Below are 21,541 nucleotides of genomic sequence, written 5' to 3' on the forward strand. Positions count from 1 at the left end.
GCTTCTACCCTACCTCATTCATTCATTCAGTCAACAAACACTTACTGAACACCTCCTGTGTGACAGGCACTGTGCTAATGTTTGGAGGTACAGCAGGAGGCAAAGCAAAATCCTGTCTCTTGGGTGTTGATATTCTAGTGGGAAACTGATATATACTCATGCCTATTTCCTCTTATTATTATCCAGAACTTCATCTTTAAAAGAATAAAATGCACAAAAGTTTGCTTATTTTTCTTCTTCTGGTCATCAGTAATTAATTGAGTTAGCCGATTTCTACCAATTGCTTGTTTATTTCTGTGTTTGCTGCTGTTTCTTGATTCCATTTGTTTTTCTGTCTGGATTTCTTCTTGCTCAGTGGCTCTTCTGTGAGGCTCGACGGGTAGTGAGCTTAGTCTTTGTCTACAAAGGTCAGGCATCTGTCTCCACACTTGTACGACACTAAAGCTGAGCAGAATTCCAGGCTAAGAGATATTTCCCCAGCACGTTGCCCATTAACTGCTAAAATCAACTGCTGCTCAGGAGACGCAGGCTTTCGACCTAAGTGTTCCTTTATAGGTAACAGGTCATTTTCTCTGATAAGGCCAAAGATTTTCTGTTTATCATTGATGTTCTTCAGTTTCACCAAAATGTGTGTATGTGTGGGTTGAATCTTATTTATTTTTCCCAGTACATAGAGAATACCTTTAATATGAAGTCCACAGCTTTATTCAGTTCTAGAATACTCTTCTTTTATTTTTCTTACCTATTCGTTCTTCAAATAATGCTGCTCTGGAATTTCCTCTTTCATGCTTTCTTGGATTTCTATTGGTGCATGTTAGAGCCTCTCCATCTAGCTTCTGTCTATCTGATTCTTTCTCAGCCTCTGTCTCTCTGGCCTTCATTCTGTTGTACAGTATTATCTTCATTTACTCTGCCTGTTTCTAGTCTAGGTTTTACCTATCCATTGAGTTTTTCAATTATAATCACCATGTAGTTTTTATTTTTCTGATTTCCAATTGCTTATTTTTCATATACTCCTGTTCATTCATTTATGGTTGGTTATTGTTTTGTCATATTTTGTTAATGTCTATGAATGATTTTTCTTCCTGGGCCTTTAAAGATCCTCAACATAATGAGCTTAAAAATTCTTTTATTTAGTTATATTATTTTAATTTCAAATTGAATGAATGATGAAATTGATCTTCCTGATAAAATTTGCACAAAATTTTATTTTTCTGCCTAGAGTTCAAGTTTCCAATTTCGTTTTCTAGGCTCCTGTTTTGTGGGAAGTTTCTGTCTGCCTCTCCTAGTTCTGCTACTGTCTTTCCTGGCTCCCCACATCTCCACAGCAAACAATTCAGAACCGGATCCTACAAAGACCTCAGGGATATTTCAGAATCAGGCCACAGCTCAGCTCAGGTCCTCTTAAAAGGATGTGTCTATGTCTTCCCACCTTCCTCCCCGGACATCAGCTTTGAGAAAACAGAAACCCTGTCACCTGTTGTGGCAGCTTTTTCCAGCCTTTCGTTTTTCACACGGGGGAAACGCTGCTTTTAGGCAGAGACCCTGTTTCCATTTCCCTACCGTATAGCACTCTCGATCCCTGTGGTCCCTGGGGAACTGTACCCCAGACCAGCACTGCCTACTTATGGCCAAGAGCCCAGCAGGCCAGCACGACCTGGTAATGAGGGGAAAGTCTTCAAATCCTGAACAATCAGTGCCACCAAAGTCCAACCCTCTTCCCATTTTGGCAGATTCTCCCCAGGCTCTCAGATCGCATCAGCAGTTCCCAAAGGGTACTTCATTACGGGTCTTCCCTTCCCGCCAACAAAATACGCCCTTCTTCAATATCACTCTGCTGGAACCCTGATCTTCTCTATGCAAAAGTTAACTCGACTTCCCTAATTCCACTCACACGGCAGCTGCGAAAAATTATATGTAAGGGAAGGAGGAGTCACAAGTGTGATTTCATATTTGTAGCTGTCTCTGGTTCCAAGATGGTGGAAACCGTTCTTAAGGACCAAATCCAAGGTCAGTGAGACAGAGAATCTCTGATGTCTTCATTGTAATACTCCACAGATAATCTGAGTTGCTATTTTGTTGTATTTAATTTTTTAATTTTATGTCTATATTTGATTTTAGCCACTGAAACTTGTCAGAGCTAACAACATTAGCCTTTGTTCAACACTGGGAAATTAAAGGAGTACATTTATTAATGTCCTATTTAGACTTTTTTCTTTTTTTGTTGTTGTTTTGGCTGCGTTGGATCTTCGTTGCTGCACGCCGGCTTTCTCTAGTTGCAGAGCAGGGGCTACTCTTTACTGCGGTGCATGGGCTTCTCATTGCGGTGGCTTCTCTTGTTGCAGAGCACAGGCTCTAGGCGCGCAGGCTTCAATAGTTGTGGCTCGCGGGCTCTAGAGCGCAGGCTCAGTAGTTGTGGCGCTTGGGCTTAGTTGCTCCATGGCATGTGGGATCTTCCCAGACCAGGGCTCAAACCCGTGTCCCCTGCATTGGCAGGTGGGCTCTTAACCACTGAGCCACCAGGGAAGCCCCTATTTAGACATTTTGACAAGGATATTCATTTTTTCTCAAGAAAGCAAGAGCTTTGGTGTTTACTACAAGTCATTTAATAAACCCCTCAGCAAGTGAAAATATATTTAAATTCCGCAAAGGGGTCTCACTTTCATATACTGCAGGGCCCAGCATTGAATCCTGTTGAGTGCTGACCCTTTATTAATTCCCAAGGTCCCACTAAAACCACCAAGGGAACTTTGTATTATACTTGACACTAAAAACAGGACATGGCCGAAGGATTTATTTTTTAATTTAAAATAATAGTATTTAGATTCCACATGTAAATGATATCATACAGTATTTGTCTTTCTCTGTCTGACATTTCACTTAGCATAATGCCCTCCAAGTAAAGGATGCCAGGCCCCCTCATTCCTGGTCCCCTAACTTATGAAGCCACCTACCCCAGTTGGTCCAAACCCCAAAAACTTCCAAGAAAGGGGTGGAGGGAAGTAGCATCCTAGAGCCTTGCTATTCCAACTGGCAGCATCAGCACCACCTAGGAGCTTGTTAGAAATGCAGTTTCAGACCCTACCCTCCGCCTCCTGAATCAGAATCTGCATTCTAACAAGATGCCCAGGCGATTCCTATGCAGAGTCAAGGTTGGGAAGCACTGACTTAGAGACACCTATACAGGTAGGGAACAAAGTGCCCGCCCCCGACCCCGGCCCCCAGTTTCTTCATTCACTGCCCCAAGTACCCCTCCCAGATGTTGACTGCTGTAGGCAGGGAGGAATTTGGTGAGATTGCTCCAAGGGGGAGGTGGGTGAAGAAGGCTGCTCTCCGGGAAAGGCATTCGCCCCATGGTAAAGGCCAGGTGGGTAAATCAGGTTCCAGACGTTCTGGCAGCTGAGAGGGCTGGGATGCGGGGATCTCCTGCCCTAGAAGTCTCCACAAGAGGAACTCTTGACCGGCTTCGTGGACACCCTGTGCCATGCAGGGTAAGGAAGCTGCTCTCAAGCCAGCGAGGCCCCGGCTGCCCACTGGAGTCACCTGGGAGCTTTAGAACTGCAGCATCGGGTCCCACCTGCAAGGACTCTCTTTCAAACGGTGTGGGACAGGACCTGGAAACCCTGATGCTTCAAAGTGCCCATGTGGTTCTAATGGGTGGCCAGGACCGAAAACCACTGAGGAAGGCAAACTCGGAAGAATTAATATAGAAACTCAAGTTAGAAATGCAAAAGCCTGGGCCTACTCTAGCTGCTTCATTTGCACTGCTGGCCTCTCCCTCCTCCTCTTCCTAGCTCCCCACTTGGCAAAAACTGGAAATAGTGACGGAGGGAAGGAGAATGTGGCTCCGAAGTGCAGCGGAGGCTCCGAGCGCTTAGCTCCTGGTGGCAGACATCCTGTCACATCTGTCGTGGCCACAGGGCCTGGGTTCAAGTGAGAGGCCTTTCTGATGGGAAAACCAAGTAGGGCCCTGGAGGGGACCTGGCGCGGCTCCTGCGGACCCAGGGCGCCCAGCTTAGAGCAGGGAAGAACTATAGCAGCTGTGTGGCACTCCACTCCCACACCGAGTCTCCTGGATCTTCCTATCTTCGGCTATTTGTTTTTCAAGTTTCCTCTTAAAGCCCTTAACCTCCCTTTTACATTTTAGCTGTCACAGTCCCGCTGGGATTCCCATTTTGTAAGTTCGTATCACTTGCCTGAGTGATACAAACTCGTTATTTTGATTTTTTTAATTTAACCAATTTCAGACCGAAATTTTAAACTAGCTAATCCGTCAAAAGCCACTTACCTGCACACGTGGGCGTGTGTGTAGCAGCAGGGTGGGTTGGTGGCAGGCGTTTTGCGTAAATCCGTTTTCAGCAGGTCGTGGTTATGAGCAGCTGTGCAAGGGCTGCATCAGCTCAGACATAATCCCTGCCATGTAACCAAAGCAAAAGCGTGATTCCAGAGACTTGGGGAACTCCCACTCCTCCAAACCTCTGATTTTTCTATCTCAGCTACTCGGGCATCCGTAATGACCCCACATGTAAGGCCTTGAGCTTTTTCACAAATTCATGACTAAAATGTAAATACTCCTGAGAGGTAGACAATATGCCCCTATTAGTTACTACTGTTTGCATATTCGTTTAGGAGCTATGTCCTCAAGGCATGAGGTCCCAGAGAGGCCACCTGGGGCCCCAGAGCACCTGAGAGAACCAAAGAACGCTGAGTGGAGTAGACAGGGCGTCCAGAGGATTCTCTTTTCTGTTTTGCGGTATTGCTTGTTTTATATTCTGTAAAAGGCAAAACTATGGAGACAGGACCAAGATCAGTTGTTGCTAGAGGTGGGGGGAGGGATGGATGAATAGGCAGAAGGTTTTTAGGGCAGTAAAACTATTCTGTATGACACCACAATGGTGAATACATGTCATGACACATTTGTCAACACTCATAAGATGTACAACTCCAAGAGTGAGCCCTGTAGCGACACAGATGTGGAGAACAAACGTATGGACACCAAAGGGGGAAAGTGGAGGGCGGGAGGTGGTGGTGGGATGAATTGGGAGATTGGGATTGACATGTATACACTAATATGTATAAAATGGATAACTAGTAAGAACCTGCTGTATAAAAAAATAAATAAAATTCAAAAAAAACCCAGAACAGTGAGCCCTGATGTAAACTATGGAATTTGGGTGATAGCTTCGTGTAATGTAGGTTCATAAATGTAACAAATATACTACCATGCTGGCTTTGAGAGTAGGGGCTTTGATAGTAGGGGAGGTTGTGCGTTTGTGGGGCAGGGAGAATGGTACTTTCTATTCAATTTTGCTGTGGACCTAAAACTGCTCTAAATTGTTCCCCAAAATTCCTGCCATATGGCAAAAGCTAAACACCTGCAGGGAGACGATTACACCTGACAGCAGGCATGTAGTGGACAGTGTTTGGGTGAGGACTGAAGGGGAAGAAGCCCAGAGAAAACTCTACAACAGAAGGCTTCGCCACCAAGATCACGTGGCAAAGGGCCTTCCCCTCTCCTACATCTTCCTGAAGCTTCATGTGGCTAAAAGCAAAGGCTCTGGGGGCGAATGTCCATGGATACGTCTGCAACAATGCAGGGAAGCAGATTTAAAATCCAGAGAAAACGTAGGTAGAATTCACGGCCAAAAACGATAGGGAAGAATGTTCACGAGGACATGGGAGCTTAAAAAATAAACAAATTCTAAGTGGTCAAACTCCAGTGATCTTGAGGAAGAAAGCGTAAAGCCCTGTTTGATGAACACCAAGCATCTAACAAATCCTTCGCCCACCTGGACACTCATTCTGGACATAAGGAAACTGAGTCTCATCAGTTACAAGCTACATATCTAGTAGGTGGAGGCAAGGCTTAAACCACGGTGACTCCAGAGCCTCTTTCCACTGCACCCCCGGCCCCATGCCTCTCACTGGAAACTAAGCGAACTGCTGGGCCCACAGAGTGGGGATGGATGGATCTCCGCCTGGATTTTCAGGTTGAGACTAAACAGACCGACCCGTGTGCCGGGCCAAAGGCTACTTAGTAAGACGAGGTACTGAAGCAGAAACCAGGAGACCGTTAATCAAGATGGCTAGCATCAGCTGGGTGTGGGAAAGGGAGGGGAGAGGGTAGCACATAGAAACGGTGCATGTCTGGCTTTTTCCTACCATGCAATCTGCAAATGACTTCATGAAGACGCAATGGAAGATGTGAACAATCAAGCATCCTAATCACATTTGCTCCTGACTAATCTGTGCGGACGTTTCTCAGTGGTCTTCAACCCTGGCCGCATGAGCCACCTGGGCAGTTTGCAATAGAGCAGACGCCAGGCTTGCTTCTTTATTTAAAGATTCTTCTACCTGGCTTACTTAAAAGTCAGACCTCTTCCACTTCGCAAGAATGTTTCATCTGCCCAGGCTTGCTTGCTTGGGACAGTGGCAAAAATTTTATAGAGGAGTTTAGAGCCCACTATCTGGTCGTTTCAGGGTGTGTGTGTGTCTAGCATCTGCATAGGACTGACACATTCATTGTCAAAGGGAAAAAGGCAGGACTGAGACCTGTGGGTTGGGAAATCAGAGGTTCCACCACTAACCTTTTTAAAAAACTGAAGCTTAATTCCACAGTAGAAAATTTCCAGTTTCTGATAGAAACCTAAATCGATCTTAAAATACAGAATAGCAAACACCATTCAGCTTCTGTGTAAGTGTCCTTGTGTATCAGAGTCCTTTGTGAGCTGAGCATGAGCTGTCTGTCCCTCCACTAGGTGGTGTCTTGAAATCCTTCCACTGTTTTTTTTTTTTTTTTTTTTTTTTTTTGCGGTACGTGGGCCTCTCACTGTCGTGGCCTCTCCCGTTGTGGAGCACAGGCTCCGGACGCGCAGGCTCAGCGGCCATGGCTCACGGGCCCAGCCGCTCTGCGGCATGTGGGATCTTCCCAGACGGGGGCACGAACCTGTGTCTCCTGCATCGGCAGGCGGACTCCCAACCACTGCGCCACCAGGGAAGTCCCTTCCACTGTTTTTTATACTTGGTCTTCTCCCTTCTCGGTGGGTATCCTTGCTTGGCCAGTGTCCACCAGACACCTTCACCTTGAGGTTTCTAAGCTGTCGTGAAATGGAAAAGCAGTTGCTCAACCACGTGAGAAATGTGTGTCCCAGAAGCATACAGAAGCTCCCAGCAAGAGGTTCTACTCAGTGAATCCACTGCCACACCGCAGTGCTAGTTTTGTCTGCCCAGATACAGGCCTGGTTCTCGTTCCAGACATCGAGGCTGCAACTGAGACTCCAGATAAAAGAACATCGATCCAGCATTAACTTCCATCATTTCCATTTGATAAAGACCAGTGGCCTCTAAAAGGCCAAAAGAGATCATACTTTCTAACAAGCCACAACCAAATGGCACTGGCTGAACTGTGTCTGGGTTCTTACCTGTCTTTGTAAAGTTTATTTCAGAATGTCAGGCATGTTCAAAGGATTACCGAAAAGCTTAGCCACATTACGGAGCTTTTTAAAGTTTATATTAACCAACTACAGAACCCCAGAAAGATGATAAAATAATAAAGTTTTGACCCAACATTTGAAATTCCACCTTTAGTTCAGGGATGAAAAACCTACTTTTCTTAAAAAAGAGTTTATTAAAGGGCACCAGAGAATAATGTTTTTAGAAAGCATCCTGTAAATTTTTCTTTCACTTCACTGATTTCAACAGGATGAGGTCCATTATTGCAATAGCCTATTTTAGCAGCGATTAAGGATTAAAGGGCAGGCTGCCCACCACGGATCACACCTGCTGGTTGTCCCCAAATCACAGCTCAGTCACAAAGTGACTGTACAGGTGTGTGAAGGCACAGGTTATGCCGAAGAGGAAAACACACGTAACCACGGGTGACATGTACTGAGTGCAAACTGCGTACGTGGGCAGCATTGGGCTAAGGAATCATCTACTAGTTCCTGGGGACATGCAGGGAGGTGAGAGCAGTTCTCATCTTCCAGTTGAGGTTGAGGGAAGTTATGCTCAAGGCCCATGGGTGGTTAAGCTACCAGGCAGGATTCTAAATTGTTAGATCAGAAATGAACAAACCTGAAAGAATGAGGTAGATTTCTAAGTTCTGACTGAAAAGGATGTCAACATCGTATTGTTCGGTGAAGAGAGAACGTTTTGGCAAAACTGAAGAGAGTATCTGAAAACACCACTGGCCTCCTTTTTATTCCCTTAACACTTTGCAGTGTGGTCCGGGCACCAGCAGCACCAGTGTTCCCTGGGAGTGTTTCTATTTTTTTCTTTTTTCTTTGGCCCTTAGTTCCCCAACCAGGGATTGAACCCTTGCCAAACCCTTGCCCCACCCTTGCCCCCTGTAGTGGAAGCACAGAATCTTAACCACTGGACCACCAGGAAAGCCCCCTCCTCTCGTTTCTTTTAACTCTGCTCTACGTCCCCTCCTCAGAGGTCTCCCCTGACCCATATGAAAAGCACCCTCTATCTGCTTCTTTCCCACTGTCCCTCCTGAAATCACACGTCAGTTTATCACCTGTTCCTTCTACTACACTGGAACCTCCATCCAGGCTGGGACTCAGTATCCCTAGCACCTAAGGCAGCAGCTGGGACACGAGGGTCTGAAAGAGGTTTAACGAGGGACTATTTTATATTCAGGACTGTGTACAGTGCAAAGATAACGAAACTGAACTGTAACAGTGGAGATCCCTGGGAAGTGGAGAGGGAGACTGAGGGGACAAAGGACACAGCCCTTCTACCCTTCTGTGCTTCGAGCAGTTTGTCAAAGGAGTACGCACTGTTGTCATAATTTATCAGACACTTTTCAAATAATTTATCCAACCATCTCAAGATATACCAGGCCACAAGAACAAAGCAGATTACACCTTTCCTTCTAAAAAGGTTTTAGGTTTTATTCGTTTATCAGACTACACTTCAATAAATAAGAAATCATTTTCTTTTAAGGGCCTGTCTGTTTCTCGTGGAAATGCTATGAGAAGAATTTTATTTTTGAAACTCAGGTGTTACAACTATATCACGTTTGGACTATACATGATCCCACTAGCAGGCCAGGCCCAGAGACGGCCTGCCTGATTCTTGAAGTGCTGCAGACCCTCACGCTTGGCTTAGAATGATCACCACGAGAAGCAGAGAGATTGAGCACACTCAAATCAGAGTCCACAAAAGAAAACAATCTTCACTGATGAATCGTTTATTCAAACAAGACAAAAACGTCTCCACGTTGTTTCCTTTTATACAGAAAGTGGAACATTGCAAATATATTAGCTTTTCTCTTTTTCAACAGAATTTATTTCTGTCTGGTCCCAGGAATTGCCCTTCATTTTAGGATTCACGTTTTAGTAACACATATGCACCCATTACAGCCAAAAGAGCGTACTGCAAAGAAAACACAGCGGAAAATTACCGTGAGGACTACAAACAAATTTGGTCTATAAATGTATTCAGATAAAGTCTGGTCAATACTGGACTGAGGACAGGATCAAAAGATGACCTCTTCCACATGCTTTGTTCTCGAAATGAGCTGTTCAATAACACGTAACAGTTAAAACCCCCAAATATATTGATGGACCAAGGATCACACACCCAACAAACACTGCTAATGTGCTACTCATTCATGTGTAGGTTTCCCACTGTGCTTCAAGTGATTAAAAAAACATATGGGGGCTTCCCTGGTGGCGCAGCGGTTGAGAGTCCGCCTGCCGATGCAGGGGACACGGGTTCATGCCCCGGTCCGGGAGGATCCCACATGCCATGGAGCGGCTGGGCCTGTGAGCCATGGCCGCTGAGCCTGCGCGTCCGGAGCCTGTGCTCCGCAACGGGAGAGGCCACAACAGTGAGAGGCCCGCGTACCGCAAAAAATATATATATATATACTTATGGATACTATTTTTGTTAAAGTTGGGAGATAAGCATTACTGGGCTTATTGTACAACTTTTTTCATATGTTTAAAGATTTCCATAATAAAAAGCAAAAACTATATAGGTGCCATTTTAGAACACACTATATAAACATAAAAGGTGGAAGTACTTACTTTCAATAATTAATTTCAATAATTTAAAACATAATTAAAATGAGTATATTAATTTGTCATTAACTACAAATACTCTGCAGAAGAATTAGCTAGCAGAACATTCTTAACAGACTGCATCTTTACAGTTGCATGTATAAAAGCGCCAGTATTTTCTTAAAAAATAAAGACGTACACATAAATTCCTACCTTGAATTTTGGATAGTCGTTCATTATTATGGTGACCATACCAACATATGGTAAAAACCTAAATTGTGGGATAAAAAGCCAGAAGTGTAAAAAGTGTCTGTAATATAATGATAGCAATACTTGAAAACACTATAAATCAGCATAGGAAAACGTCTTCCTTGGGAACAACACTGATTGGGGCCATAAAACAATATTCACTCCTGTCTCAGAAGGTTTTATTAGTAAAAAGCATTAGCGCTAACAGCCAGGACAACTTTTTAAGAAGGCAAATTAGGATCTAGAGATGCTACTTGTCTTCACTTGCTGCATTTCACCCTAACAGAATGAAAATAATTAGTTGAGCCACTTGTACAACAGAAAGGGCAAATCGAGTTCTTAATTTTTCTTAGTAGAGATGTAAGATTCAGATAGCCTATATATAAACTGCTGTGCGAGAGAGCTTTGAAAGCACATGAATAATTACTGGATTGGCCAAAAAGTTTGTTCGGGTTTAAATCTTATGGGAAAACCTGAACAAACTTTTTGGCAACCCAATAGTTTGTAACTGAAGGAATCCTCATCATTTTCATTGCACAGCACTTTTCAGATGTAACAAAGAAGTCGGTTGGGCAGTGGACACAAATGTGAATCCCGTAATTTATACCCAAACATGATTATGATCCCAGAGCGGATAAGCCAGGATAAACCAGCCAATGATCATGCTGACAAAATTAATGTCAATATGGAATCAGTTTGACCCAAGTGTCCATCATGTCACTGATAGGAAACAAGGTAACACTCCCTTAGTACCCTCCAGTCTGCTTGAAAATCAGTGGCATCAACCTCTCACTTATACACAGCCTCTCACCAGAGTGTCTAGAAATACAGGACTGACCAGCTGCAGGTCTCTGTCATCTCCCTGCAGATATCCAGGTGGGATTATTGCAACAGAGGAGAAATGGTTAAAAGGTGAGCAGAGGGAGGAAAGGGGTCGAAAGAGGCCTTAAACTACGAGCTGATGAATAAAGCTGCATCTTAGAAAATGGTCACCAGTGTTCTCCAGCCTTACACAGCTGGTAGGATTTCAATAAAAGGAGACATTTCTAGAAAGGGTTAAATATAAAAAGGGTCACCAAGAGATGGGGAGAATCTCTTTTGGTATTTAATAACAGGACAGACTCTCTGCTGTGTCAATCAGAAGCAGAACTCATGGCTGGAACAATTATGCAAAGGTGGGTATTAAAAATTTTATCACAGAACTTTTCTTAGTAGTAAAAACCAGGAGATAATCTAAATGTTGACCAAAAGAGGACTAGTGAAATCAGTTATGATTCTCAGAGGAACATTATGCAGTCGTTTAAAAAGATACAGGTGTAGGGCTTCCCTGGTGGCGCAGTGGTTGAGAGTCCGCCTGCCAAGGCAGGGGACATGGGTTCGTGCCCCAGTCCGGGAAGATCCCACATGCCGCGGAGCGGCTGGACCCGTGAGCCATGGCCGCTGAGCCTGTGCGTCCGGAGCCTGTGCTCCACAACGGGAGAGGCCACAACAGTGAGAGGCCGGCGTACCGCAAAAAAAAAAAAAAAAAAAAAAAAGATATAGGTGTAGATTTGACACAGAAAACTATGTGCAACCTTCTCTTGGGTGAAAAAATAAAACTCTTCTATGTAAAATTATATATGCATACACACATCTATATAGGTACAAGGAATACCTAGAATATTCATCACAGTGTTACACAGTAGTTATTTCTGAAAGGATTTCTTATAATTGTTATTTAAAATCTATAAATAATCTCTAGGTGAGGATTTATTTCAAAAATAGAATTAAACCCATGATACAGATAGCATACTTGCATTCAGCTTTAGATTTCAGGTCCTTAGGAAGTTCTGAATTTTGTTTAGTCTTTACAGTACAAAGAATAACTGCTTACAACTCTCCTGACGTATAATCTTTGTAATGTATAATTCTATTAACCTTGGTTTCTTTGTTTCTAAATATTTTTCTGGTTTCTGAATCTTCTGTATAACTTAAAAGTTAATCCTCACTCACCCTCTGGCTCTCCCCACCACATCCTTCTTTTCGAGCCAGTTCTGGCCTTCTTTGTACAAGCCTCTATCGTCAACTTCATTATTATCTCCTTTAGTCAGAAATTTGATGTCTCCATTATCTCTGGAAAGCAAAACGATGTCCTTTCAAAAATTATTTTCAGCACAGCATCGTTAGAAAAGTATTAGCTTGGCCAACACTTCACAGGCAGATTTGGGCACTGAGAAAAGCAGTCAAAGATAACTTGATCTTTCTTGGTCTAAGATGCTTGCTGGCAGACAACCATTCAACTAAAGCACAAATCTAATGACAATTTTGTAGACTTAAATTCTAAAACACTTAAGTTACCCTGATAAACAAAAAGCATGGCGAAGCACAAGGGCACCAGGAAGGCAATGCTTAGCTCCAGCATCTGTTTCCATCCATTCTTCATCCCCACAGACCAACTGGTTAACACAGATTATATTCCTCTTCACTCGACACATGAACTTGGTCCCAGATTACACAGATTTGAGCACAAGGTAATTCAAACACAAATGTGCTCTTAGCTCTCCTCAAGCTTATTTTTCCTTACCAAATGTGGGATGTGTTAATGCCTTATTTCCTTCACCACTGTGCAAAGTGGATTACAATCCAGTTTGCAAACAAACAGGAATTACAAACGGCATAAAACCACTGTGTTAAAGAGACAGGGGGGATTCATTTTAAACATTGTAAACTGGTGCTTACACAGCCTTGATACTAGAAACACAATATTATAGCCTTATAGAGCTATAAAGAGGGTCTTTTTTCAATAAGACAAATGAGAAAATGCACTAAATAATCTGATAAAATATTAAAAGCCCACAAAGATTTGAAACCACGCCCAAAAGAGCGAGCGGATTTGTAGCCATGGTTATAAAATAAATTAAGAGTAGAAAAACCCGGGCCATCTCTCACAATTCACGAAAGCAAAGCATCATTATTTCCTTAACTTTGAACAATTTCTCATCTTTGTTTTTTTTTATTTTAATAATATATTTTATTTAACTCAATATATCAAAAGTATTCCTTCAACATATAATCAATCTAAAATTATTATTGAGATAGTCTCTGTCTTTTTTGGTACTAAGTCTTTGAAACCTGGTGTATATTTCACACTAGTTACATTTCAAGTGCTCAGTAACCATATATTGCGGGTGGCGAACTCATTGGCTAGTGCAGCTCTACAGGAAATGCACAATTTCCCATCTTTGGACATTGTTTTAAAATCAGGTGAGAGTTCTGTCGCATCATGACTGAGCGTATTTCTTCATCAGTAAGTTAACAAGTACTACTAACAAGGTAATGTTAGTGCAATACCAGTGTTTTAACACAAACTGAAACATCATTCTAATGTTTAGAGTAAAATGAAGTGAATATTTTTAGTATCAAACATCTTTGGGGAATACCTGGAAGCAGTGAATGGAATAAGAATCTCATACCAGAAATGTACAAATAGTTAGACACACAAACACAAACACACACACACACACACAGAGAGAATGAGCAATGTTCCATTATTTAAAAAATACAAATATATATACCTAACTTTAATCCCATAACTCATGCAGGTAAAATGCTATACTAAGCTGCATAAAGGTAAATGAATAACCACGTATGTAACGTTTTTCGCTAATCACGTGACTGTACTCTCTCATGGAAACTTAATACGTTTGAGCTAGAAGTCATTGTTTCTGGTTCCCAAGAAGTGTTTTAATAAGTCATCACTGGCATTTAAGGAAAAGGCAAAGCCATCTGTGGTGGGGAGAATTAATGCAGGATATGCAATGATCAAATCATGGGAAGAGATGGGGAAAGGAATTTTTATTCATCCAGGGCTAATATTACTGCTGAGAATGCCAGTTTGTCCAAAGTGACACTGAGAAACAGGTAGCTTTCTGCATTTCAGAAGATAATTCTCTTACGAAAATTATCCTCAATTACCATGAGATTTGATTTTCTTTGAGACTCCTTCAAATAGCTAATATTCTGCAAGAATACATTCCAGTGTACATTGTGCAGCAATTCGTTTTTCAAGTGCTCTAGTAAACATCAGTTCATTTCATTCACATAATCACCCTGTGAGTTACTGTGGGTAAAGTATTATTCCCATCTTACAGACTCAGTTAAGTAGCAGGTTCAAAGTCACCCAATTACTAAATGGCAAAACTAGGAACATAATCCAGTGTTTCTGCTACTTTCTAATCAACCATTCAAACTGTCCACAGTTGTGTCTACAAAACAAAACCAAAGAGAAGTAAAGCCTCTTTACTTTTCATGAACTTTGATTACTCTGTGAACTATTGGAATGTCTCGGCCTTCGACTTTAAAAACAACGATTTCACCAGCTCTAATCGGGTCTTCTCGGAAATTTGTTAGGAACAGAAGGTCGCCCCTGTGAAAGGCGGGCTCCATGCTGCCACTGGAAAGAAACACAAAGTCACATCAGAATTATGTTCACACCAGGTGAATATTTCAACCCATAAAGAATACAACAAACATACCACTTAGAATATCCGCTTTCATCAACAGTCAAGCAGGTCTCTGATATAAAACAAACCACAGCAATTTCCTTCTGATGGCTCAAGGTGATAATGGTGAGAAAGGGAGCGATTTCTTCTTGGATTTGAGTATGAAAAGGGCACTAGCGGGTCGCTCTGCAGTTTGTATTAGGTAGAAAAAGAACTAAGAAAAATGTGGACTCTTCGAAGTAAAAGCCAATGATGGCTAAAATGCTTAGGATAATTTCTTCACCTACTGCTTCATCTTTACTCCTTTGACAAAATTCCTGAAGACATGCAGTGGGAAGAAGTTTCTAGAAAACCATCTCAGTCTGTGATAACAAGGACAGCAGTTTTAAAAAAAAAACTCCCTGAACAAGTCTCAGAGGCAGGATGAGTACGCTGAAGTTTGGTAGCAAGAGTCATTATCGTGCCCCATTAGGAAGGCAGTCCTTTGAAATGTTTCACTAATAACAACTTACTCTTGCTTTCCTCAAGGGCCAGGGATTCCCCCAAGGTCAGTGTTCCCCAAGGTCACACATCCCTCATGATGTCAACAGTTTATACTGACAAGCCAAATTGCTTTAGAATTGTAAAGGATGCTTTTAAAAAAAAAAAAGTCCCCATGTACTGCAATTTCACAATAATCTCTGCACGCCAGTGTGTCTGTGTGATTGAAGAAGGGCTGGAACACCTCGGACCGAGTTCTGGCTCTGCCGAAAGTAACTGTGAGATTGCGGGCGACTTGGCCTTGTTGGACCTCAGCTTCCATATTTGTTGGGCCCATCTCAATTTGAGGGGCTTAACTTTTTCTTTTTTTCAAAAGCCTTAAAATCCTTCCTTCAAATGAAATCTTACCAGGTAAAATATAGTCACATAAAGTACATAAAAGTGGAGCTGTCACAACCGAAGCAAGGCTAAGGTGTCTATAGTCCGTGAGCTTGGTCACCTTTTCCCTCCTAACCCATCCACCTGGACCCTAGGGCACCCCTAGAGCACAGTGTAAACACCAGTGAATTAGAGGCCCCCTCAGCTCTGTGTGTGAACCATGCCATCCTCAGGCTCCTAAGTTTATGAAAATGCTGCATCTCTAGAAGCAGGCCCCTTGGCCAGCCACAGAAGGGTGGCCTGGTGAAGCCCGGGCCAGAGCTGTTGCCCCATCACGTGACAGCGGGGCCCAGAGGAGGGAAAGGGCACTGGCTTGGGGGCCAAGAAGGCTGCGTGCTGGTTCTCCCGCTCTGGCCAGCGGTGACCCGGCCTGCGTCACTGCTCCAGCCCGCTGCTCCCCGTGGAACAACAGGGCTCCACTCCCACTGCAGGGAGACTCAGCGATCTAAGGCACCGTGAGCAGAGCATCTCCAAGCACCTAAGGGCTCACAAACACGCTATTTAATTTCAAGTTGATTGTTAAGTTTTTCCCCTTGGATGACTTCATGGCTCTGGGAAGTTAAAGTATAAACTGTTCTAAGATGAATACGCTGTGCTTTCTAAGAGTAAAAGTCTTGAGAGTCTTGAGAAGAGAGGAGTCAGCTACCACAGCGCTGCTGAAGAAACCTAAGCGAACACCAGACACCATGCTGGGCACAGACTCCCTGCCCATGTGGGACAAAGAGAACCAAGTAAGAGTTTTAAATTAGTTATGTTTAAAAATCAATGTGTACACAAATAATGCATTATTACTATCTTATTAAAATGTCATTTAACATGGATTAAAACATGAAAGTGAATCACATTGCACTGGACCACAAGCATCAACATGACGAAAGGCCTCAACTGTCTATTGAAAAAGATTTTTCAACAAAAGCCAAAAAAAAAAGAAACCTTCTCAAAACAGGTATCAGGAAAGAAAACTCTAAAACTTTATCCAATTAAAACACCGAGTTTGGATTGTCCACGCTGCTCCTGGGTCCTGGGCAGCAGTAGGACGGCTGGCAGGACCCACCTCAGCACCACCACGATGGGACTCTCGCTGCCAGTGAGGACGATCAGGCCTTTCCAGATCATGAGCGCAGAAGACACAATCATGGCAAAGTTTAAGACCTGGTAATAGAGCTGGAATGAAAAAGGCCAAACCAAAAGTAAGAACCGGTGACAGAATATTCACTAACCCAAAGCTTGTTTTAAAAAAAAAAGCTGTTATTTTAGGACACGGAACTAGTTCACACAAGCTACAAAATTAGGTAGAATTTCAACTTCTGACCATGGAATGCCCATGTATCTTCTCTTCTTTCATGAGAGAAAAGGAAAAAAATTAAAAACCAGAGTAATCTGTGGGACCTGCTTTGTTAAGGCCTCTGTACAACTCTTACCTCTCCAGAATCCCCCAGAACCTTCAACCCTGAGGGGACCCACCACTCAGGTTCTATGGCTCGGCCTCCCGCTCTAGTGCAGAGGGCGGAGGTCTAACCTGAGAGCCCCGACATGCCCACAGCTCACCCAGAACACTCCTCAGCCCCACGGCCAGAAGGGTCCCGAATGAGGGTGCAGAATCCTAGTCTTCCAGCACTCTGTCCTACACAAGGCTATTGTGCATCGGAAATTACAATTCAAAAGTGAACAGAAACTGGAAACACCTAGATGTTTAGGGTTTTCATAAATGTTTTAAATGATGAGCATCAAACATTTGGTTAAGAACACGGCAGGAAGGCCACCGAGTCCGCATCTAGTTCTAAGCCGCCCTCGCTCCACCGGAGACCACAGAGGGCCCACAGGGCTGCCCGCCCTCACTGTGCCCCAGGACGGCTCCGACTGTGGCACCTGCCTCGGCCTGCCTCCTGCACTTGCTCTGGGTGATCTGAAGAGCGTGGATGGCCCACCCAACACTCTGGTGTCTCAATTCCTGGGCCTCCTCGCCTCCAATGACCCTCTCCCTCCACCTGAACCGTCCACTCTCAGCGGCATACCTGGCCCTGAAACTACTCAATCCCCCACCACGTCTCTAGCTCAAGGAGCCCCTCCCCCCGGGCGCATGAGCCTGCTCTTCTGGCCTGTGTGTTCACCTACACGGCCGGACTCCGGCCCTCCAGGGGCCTCCACCACCCACCTCCGTCTCTCCACCCTCAGCATGCAGCGTGCAGCCCCCATGAGGCCTGGCAGCCGCCTTACTCCAAGACCTTCTGTCTACCCCTCCAGAGAAGAAGCTTCCAGACCTCTACCCGCGAGGAGAAACCCCTGAGTAGAGTCGGAGAGGACAGCTTGGGCTCTAACCGCGTCTCAGCATTTCTGCCCAGCTCACTCATTTGAGCCCCACCTCCCCTCACCCTCCCGCGCATTCTGGAGACGCCTGGGACTGCCAGCCCTGAGTCTTGGCGGCATCTGCAGCGTAAGCAGGGGAGACTCATTCCTCCACGTCCCCCCACTGCTGGTTCCAGCTGTCAGTTGCCACTCTTCTGTTTTCCAGCTTCTAGTATTTGATTGCTCTTGTTTCCCTTTCTGGGCTTCCTATCTTGGAGTAACTGATGACTTTCTAAAATCCCTTTAATATATACAGTTTTAGTGGTGTTTCAGAGCAAGTGAGATTAGGTAGGTTAGGTCCCGTCTTAACTACCTGCTAGCTTTCCAGCTAGGACTCAGATCACATGGCTCCGGACAGTACTGTTTTCCTCAAATATCCAAATATAATTTTAACTGAGACAGAATGCAGGGTTATGGACTCTTTTTGAGGATCGAATACAGTTTAAAATGCAGTTTTAAGCACAGTTTAAATATAGTTTTAAATAGTCTTAAAAAATGCACAAGGCCTGGAGAAATGGGGGCTGAAGACACTCAGGAAGGCCCAGGAGGCATGTGGCAGGTGGATTTACACGCTTCTGACTTTGAAAGTGTAGACCAGCCTTTACAGCAGCGGTTCTCAAACTTCAGTGTGCACTAGCATCCCCACGTGGGGCCTGAGAATTTGCATTTCAAACAAGTTCCCAGGTGACCCTGAAGCTGCTGGTCCAGGGACCACAGTGTGAGAACCGCTGTTCTCTACCATTGGTTCGCAACCTTGGCTGCACGTTAGAATCACCTGGAGAGCCTTTGGAACACGGTACACCTGGTCTCCATCCAAGACCGATGGAACCAATGGGAGGGGAGGGGTGCTGGCATCCCTGTTTCTCAAACGGCTCGCAGGTGGTCCTGATGCACAGAGGCTGGACCACTGTTCTACACCTTCTCCCTCCCCTGGGCTTCAGTCTCTCCCACCTTCAGTCCTCCTTCCACCTCACATCCTCCGTAAGGCTTCTACACTCTCTCTTCACAGCCAAACCTCAGGAGCTTCTACCCCAGGTTTCTCCTCTTCCTCTCCATCTACAGTCACCCCTCAGCCTACACACCCAGTCACATGCTCACTAAATCCAACGGACAACTGTCAGTCCTCACCTTGCTGACCTTTTGGCAGCTGTCAACACAGATGATCACTTCTACAAGCTCTCCGCCCCTGGCTTCCAGGATAGCACACTGTCCACCCTCCGACCACTTTCTTTCTAATCTTCCTGCCAGTTCCTCCTCCTCTAACTGGACCTTCAAATGCCGGCACTGGCACCATCATGCTAACTGCTCCCAATACTGAGATTTCCAACTGCCTCCCTGACAGTCTCACTCGGATGTCTGTAAAGGCAGCACCAACCCAACACGGTCAAAACTGAACTTAGCTTCTGCAAAAAGGCTTCAGTGCTCGTGATCTCATCTCAATACATGGCATTCCCATCCACCCAGCTGTCTGCAGTCACCCCCCACCCATTCGTTCTATCCTCTCTATCTTCTAAATATGTATGGCATTTGTTCAGTTCCTTCTATTCCCATTGCCACCACGCTCATCTAAGTCACCAGCACAGCCCGTCGGACACTGCGAGCGCCTCCTAAGCAGGCTCCCGATGTCCACGCGTGCATCTTCCGACGCGTGCTCCACGCTACACTCAGCACTGGTTTTCAAATGCACCTCTGGTCATCGGCTCATCTCTATGCCCTGCATAAGGCTCTTTGATTGCATCCCACACTCCATGCGTGAATATGATCTCTAAGTCCCTGTCTGATATATGGCCTCTCCTCTCCAGTGTCAGCTAGTAAAGCTCACTGCACTCCAGCTCCACTGGCGGGCTCTGTCAGTGATTCAGAAAGCACACGCTCCTTTCCACTCCAGGACCTTCACCGGCTACTGTCGTGGCCCAGGAGGCTCTCCTTAGCACACCTAACACTCACTCACCTTTAAGTCCTACTTTAAACATCAGTTCCCAAGGGAAGCCCTCCCTGACCTATTAGACCAGGAGTTAGCAAACTTCTTCTGTAAAGGGCCAGGTAATACATATTTTAGGTTTATGGGCCTTATCATCTCTGTTGAAATGACTCAACTCTACCATTGTAGTGGGAAGGCAGCTACAGACAATACGTAAAAGAATGAACATGGCCGAATTCCAATAAAACTTTATTTATAAAAACGGGCAGTGGGCTGGAGTTTGCCAACCTCTGCTATAGACCAGCCTGTGTCCTCCTGCTATATATTCTCACTGCATCCTGTATTTCTTTATACCATCCATCACCTTGATAATTATGCATATAATTATTTAATGCATCTTTCACACTAAACTGTAAGTTCCACAAAGGCAAGGATCATTTCAGCCTTGTTCACAGCTGTGTCCCCAATGTTCAACACAGGCCTGGGAAAAAGTAAGTATTCAGTTTGTTGAATAAATAGTGAGAAATACACGGTGGGCACATATAAACTAGTAGTAAGAAAAACACTAAAATCGCAACAACAAAAAAGAAGTACAAGCTTAAAACTATTAATATTCCAAAGAAGAAACGTAAGTGGCGAATAAACACAAAGTGTTTAAACCAAATCCTGCCTCCCCCTTGCCCCTTTTCGGCCTAGTAAATGTAAAGGTTTTTTGTTTATTTGTGTGTGTGTGTGTGTGTGTGTGTGTGTGTGTGTGTGTGTTTTAATGCTAATACTCAGAGCGTGGCAAGCATATATTCCAGTGGTGGGGATGCAAGTTGATATAACCATTCTGAAAGCAATTTAGTGTCAAGCATTAGTATCAAGAGGTTGCTCTTGGCCCAGTAACCCTACTTCTAGGAATTCAGTTGAAACCAGTTTAAACCTAAAGGCAGATAGGGAATTATGGCCCAAAGATACTTATCACAGTCTTATTTTTAAAGGGAAAGGGAAATAAATGAGCAACAACAGAGAAATGACTGAGTAAATAACGGCAAATTACTGCACTATTCGAAACAATGAATAAAGAACTTTAATGGCAGGACCAAACACTCAAGACATATTGAGTGAAAAATGTAGGCTGCAGTAGGATCTCCACAAACTGTTTAACAGTTTATAAAGCAAACACAAGGAGATCCCCCAAGATGCTAAGAGTCTATCTTAGCATGGTGGAATTATGAATGATGGGACTGTCTTATTTAAACTACTTTAAACTACTCTCTATTCTTTAAAATTCCTATGATGAGCATAGATTAATTTCAAAATCTGGGAGGGGGTAGGGAAGTATTTAAAGGAAGAGCAATTTGACAAGATAGAGGCCGTTAAAATAATCATTTTGAAGAGTGTGACAAAACATGAAAACATTCTGATATGATAGGAAGGAAAGAAAAGCAAAGCTCAAAACTGTCTCTTGCTAAAATTACAACTGTGTGCAAGTATGTAATTTGAGGTAATCGTGAAGGTTACAAAAGTGGGGACAAAAGGTGCATTAAAATAACTTATTTCGATGTAATAAATGAAAATAGGATAATAAATGTAATTCAAAGTTAAAGTTACATACCATTTTTTTAACTCCT

The 21,541-nt window shown here is 43.9% G+C and overlaps 1 protein-coding gene across 6 annotated transcripts in view; it reads right to left on the bottom strand.

Moving 5' to 3' along the window:
• The window catches only part of SEC11C (SEC11 homolog C, signal peptidase complex subunit), a 33,784-nt gene that overhangs the window by 5,913 nt on the left and 6,330 nt on the right, over positions 1 to 21,541 (bottom strand). For 2 of the 6 annotated variants that reach the window (XR_009534654.1, XR_009534652.1), the window contains exons 2-6: positions 16,713 to 16,822; positions 14,542 to 14,691; positions 12,252 to 12,371; positions 10,224 to 10,281; positions 4,289 to 4,413 (exon numbers count right to left, since the gene is read on the bottom strand). Coding sequence is in view for 3 of the 6 variants with exons in the window: in XM_060120697.1 (XP_059976680.1) it covers positions 9,328 to 9,381; positions 10,224 to 10,281; positions 12,252 to 12,371; positions 14,542 to 14,691; positions 16,713 to 16,822 (492 nt within the window). In the remaining 3 variants the exon portion in view is untranslated. Of the gene's footprint in view, positions 1 to 3,248; positions 3,578 to 4,288; positions 4,414 to 9,180; positions 9,382 to 10,223; positions 10,282 to 12,251; positions 12,372 to 14,541; positions 14,692 to 16,712; positions 16,823 to 21,541 lie in introns of those variants that run through there. The other 4 variants (XM_060120697.1, XM_060120696.1, XR_009534653.1 and 1 more) reach the window with 3 other exon arrangements.

Source organism: Lagenorhynchus albirostris, chromosome 14, assembly GCF_949774975.1.
Source record: "Lagenorhynchus albirostris chromosome 14, mLagAlb1.1, whole genome shotgun sequence".
NCBI classification, from domain to species: Eukaryota; Metazoa; Chordata; class Mammalia; order Artiodactyla; family Delphinidae; genus Lagenorhynchus; species Lagenorhynchus albirostris.